At 54.5% G+C, this 2,949-nt stretch overlaps 1 protein-coding gene across 1 annotated transcript; it reads right to left on the reverse strand.

Moving 5' to 3' along the window:
- Positions 1–157: 157 nt before the first annotated feature.
- DICSQDRAFT_165150 (uncharacterized protein) lies at positions 158–2,008 on the reverse strand (the record flags this gene model as incomplete). Its single annotated transcript, XM_007360662.1, has 5 exons — positions 158–283; positions 357–608; positions 875–1,051; positions 1,108–1,593; positions 1,652–2,008. 5 exons carry the CDS (start codon positions 2,006–2,008, stop codon positions 158–160), a joined length of 1,398 nt encoding a protein of 465 aa, XP_007360724.1.
- Positions 2,009–2,949: the final 941 nt, after the last annotated feature.

The raw sequence follows: 2,949 nt of genomic DNA on the forward strand, positions 1-2,949 counted from the left end.
AAGGGCTGCTTAGCAACCAAAGACAAGGCGCGAGAGCGAGGCAGTGAAGATGACAAAGGGAGAACAAAGGGCGGGAGGAAAAGGCAAAGGCATGGTGATCACGGGAACGTAGCATGCGGGTGTGGGAACGTATCTGCAGTGTCCAAACTGGGATGGGCTAAGAAAGGAAATGGTCCGAAAATGGAAGGTGGGCGTCAAGGGGAGGGGAATGGGCGGCAAAAAGGGGCGTCTGTCCAACGTCCGTGACAATCAGTAACCGCGGCAACACGGGTGTGCGCAGCCTCTACGGCGCTCCTGTCAACGCGCGGTCGTTTTGCTCTTCTCCCTCCTCCTTGCCCATCTTTCTTCCGCTTTACCAGGTCCTCCACTGGATCCTCCTCATCTCCCCACAGCTTCCCATTCCTCGCAACTCGTCGTGACTCCATCCAGTCGGGGTTAGCCTGCAAAATCTCGTCCTTCACCATCCAAGCGCGCACACGATACTTCAACTGAGCTTTCGGCGGCTTGATCTTCTCCAGGTCAGCACCCAGCACCCGCTCGACCATCATTCGAGCCTGATCAGGAGCAGGATCTTTTCTAGCGTCCACTTCCTGATAGAGCCGCTGGAGCTGCAAGACCAATGTCGTGAGTTTTCGCACATTCCTTCCCTCCACACACATCCAATCCTCCTCTCCATCACGCTCAAGGTTGATTCCGACACCATCAACAACGTCAAGGCAAAGAACCCTCAGCCTTGTGGGTTGACTCTCCGACGTGCCTCTCACTGGAAAGACCACACTTGACGTCGAGTCTTCGGACACGATCGACAACGTGAAGGCGAAGATCCACAAGCTCCTTGTTCTCAGTCCTATGATGCTGTTGACCAACTACTCACCAGAGCACTGCGCCATCCTGGCCTGCGACGTCGGAATCGGATTGGGGTGCCGGCAGGCCGCTCGCCATCTTTATACTCGTCTTCGTTGTCCGACTGTGCGTTGACCACGAACGCCGCTGCGTATTTGGGGTCGCCCCATTCCGTGCCTTTTGCTTTTCTCTGCCGCTGTGCAGCAACCTGTCAGAAAGTGAGTCAGTGTCCCATCATTTTCGTGATCCAGCCTGATCGTTTACCGCTACTGCCCGTGCACGTCGTCCAGCTCCTTGCATCCGCACCACCTCTCCCTCCCCATCAGAACCCTCTCGCTGTTCCTCCCTCTCTCCCCCAAAACCATCGTCATCGCCATGGCCACCTTCTCCTCCATCTCCTACGCTGTTGGATGGTGCGTCGTGTGTCTGATAGTTCTTGTGTTGTTTGGCCATGTAGTGAAACTTTGTCGCGATCCGGTCCAGCAGGTGGGCATCCAAGATCTTCGGTAGGTAGGGCGCGCAGTCCCGATCGCGCTCCGCCCCTGACGCCCGGATAGTGTCCTTGACAGTTGCGATACCGACCGCGTTGACAGGATCTTTAACAGATACATTCCACTTGAACCTCAAGAGCCTCCTGCCGGTTGCCGCGTCTGTCGGCCATTCCTCATTCGCCTGAGGATATCCTGGTATGTTCTTCTTCGCCAGGGCTGAAATGCCGAGGAGATGCATATATGTAGCATTGACGACATCCTAGGATACAGGCACCTTTCGTAAGTCTAGTGCATGCTTTGTGTGTATGGATGCTGACCTTGACTATCTTGCCATCTACCAGCTCCCTGCTTTGCTGGGTTGCGGCGTTGATGCTAGCCTGGACTGGATCTGCCGACGCCTCACCCGTACCCGTACTCCCGCGCGCCGCCTCTGCCCCCTCATCTCCGTCTCCCTCCACCCGGTTCTCCTCCTCAATATTTATCACCGACTCCACGAACACCAATCTTGCGGTCGTGATCTTCAACTCCTCTTGCAGTGCCTTAACGGCCTCCCAGAGAACGAGTATCACCTTCGATGAGCTTGCCTGGTGCTTCTCGGACGTGCGCTGGAGGTCTTCGATCGCAGCGACGGTGCCGTTAAGGCGCTGAACATTCTGGGTTCCGCGATCAGCCATGGTGAGTACAGCTGCAGGATGTGGAGGTTGGGGCCGTGAAGCAGGTGCGCGCAATATAAATTTTTCATTCGCTTTTACTGCATGCCTTAGCTCTCGACGTGAATCGCAAGGAGATGCACCACGCATATGGTCGCGGCCACAAGCTTAAGGTTTGTCAACCTCGAGGTTGAGGAGGCGGCGTGGAGGCGCTCTACAAGCCGCACGCTAGCTTTCATCTGGTCACGGATTCCTCTAGCTGTAGAATTATCTTGTATCTATGGTCAATACATGTCTTGCCAGCTGCAACTTGGTGCCCACGCGATCACTGCGCGGTGGATGTGCAGTCCCGCATGAGCTCGCGAATGGGTCGGGGAGCACGCGCTCACAAATTGATTAAGTTTTGCTAAGTGACGTCAGATAAGCCGTGCTACGTAGTATCCATCGCGCATTCTCCACACTCGGGAATGTGCAGAGAATGTGCAGGCAACGTCTGGACAATCTATGGAGTCTTCATGGAAAAGACGCACATTCTCCTCTGTTGGAGAATGTGGCGGCAATGTGGGGAGAACGTGGCGGCAATGTGCTCATTCTCCGCTTGTTCTCCTCCCGCCAAAATCTGGCCCTTCACGCTGTGCTTACTTGTCGGGAAATCGCCCACGATGCTGAACTTCTAGTTCCTAGTTGATGTCAGCTGTCATTAGAACTTAGAATAGCCTGATGTTGAACTTGGACTTATCCGGTCCGGACTACACGAGGCTATGCGTCTCCTAGCGCTTAGCTGTAGTCGCTTATGTAGTATGTTACCATATTTGGGACTCTCTGCTCGTGTACTATAGCTATGCTTCCGGACTCTTCTGGTACTGTCTAGGACAATCTGTACTACTCCAGAACGGTCTAGACAGGTCTATGCCTTACTCATCTCTTACTCATCCTATGGTGCGATACGTCGCAATTCTTTCACC

This window comes from Dichomitus squalens, assembly GCF_000275845.1.
Source record: "Dichomitus squalens LYAD-421 SS1 unplaced genomic scaffold DICSQscaffold_1, whole genome shotgun sequence".
NCBI classification, from domain to species: Eukaryota; Fungi; Basidiomycota; class Agaricomycetes; order Polyporales; family Polyporaceae; genus Dichomitus; species Dichomitus squalens.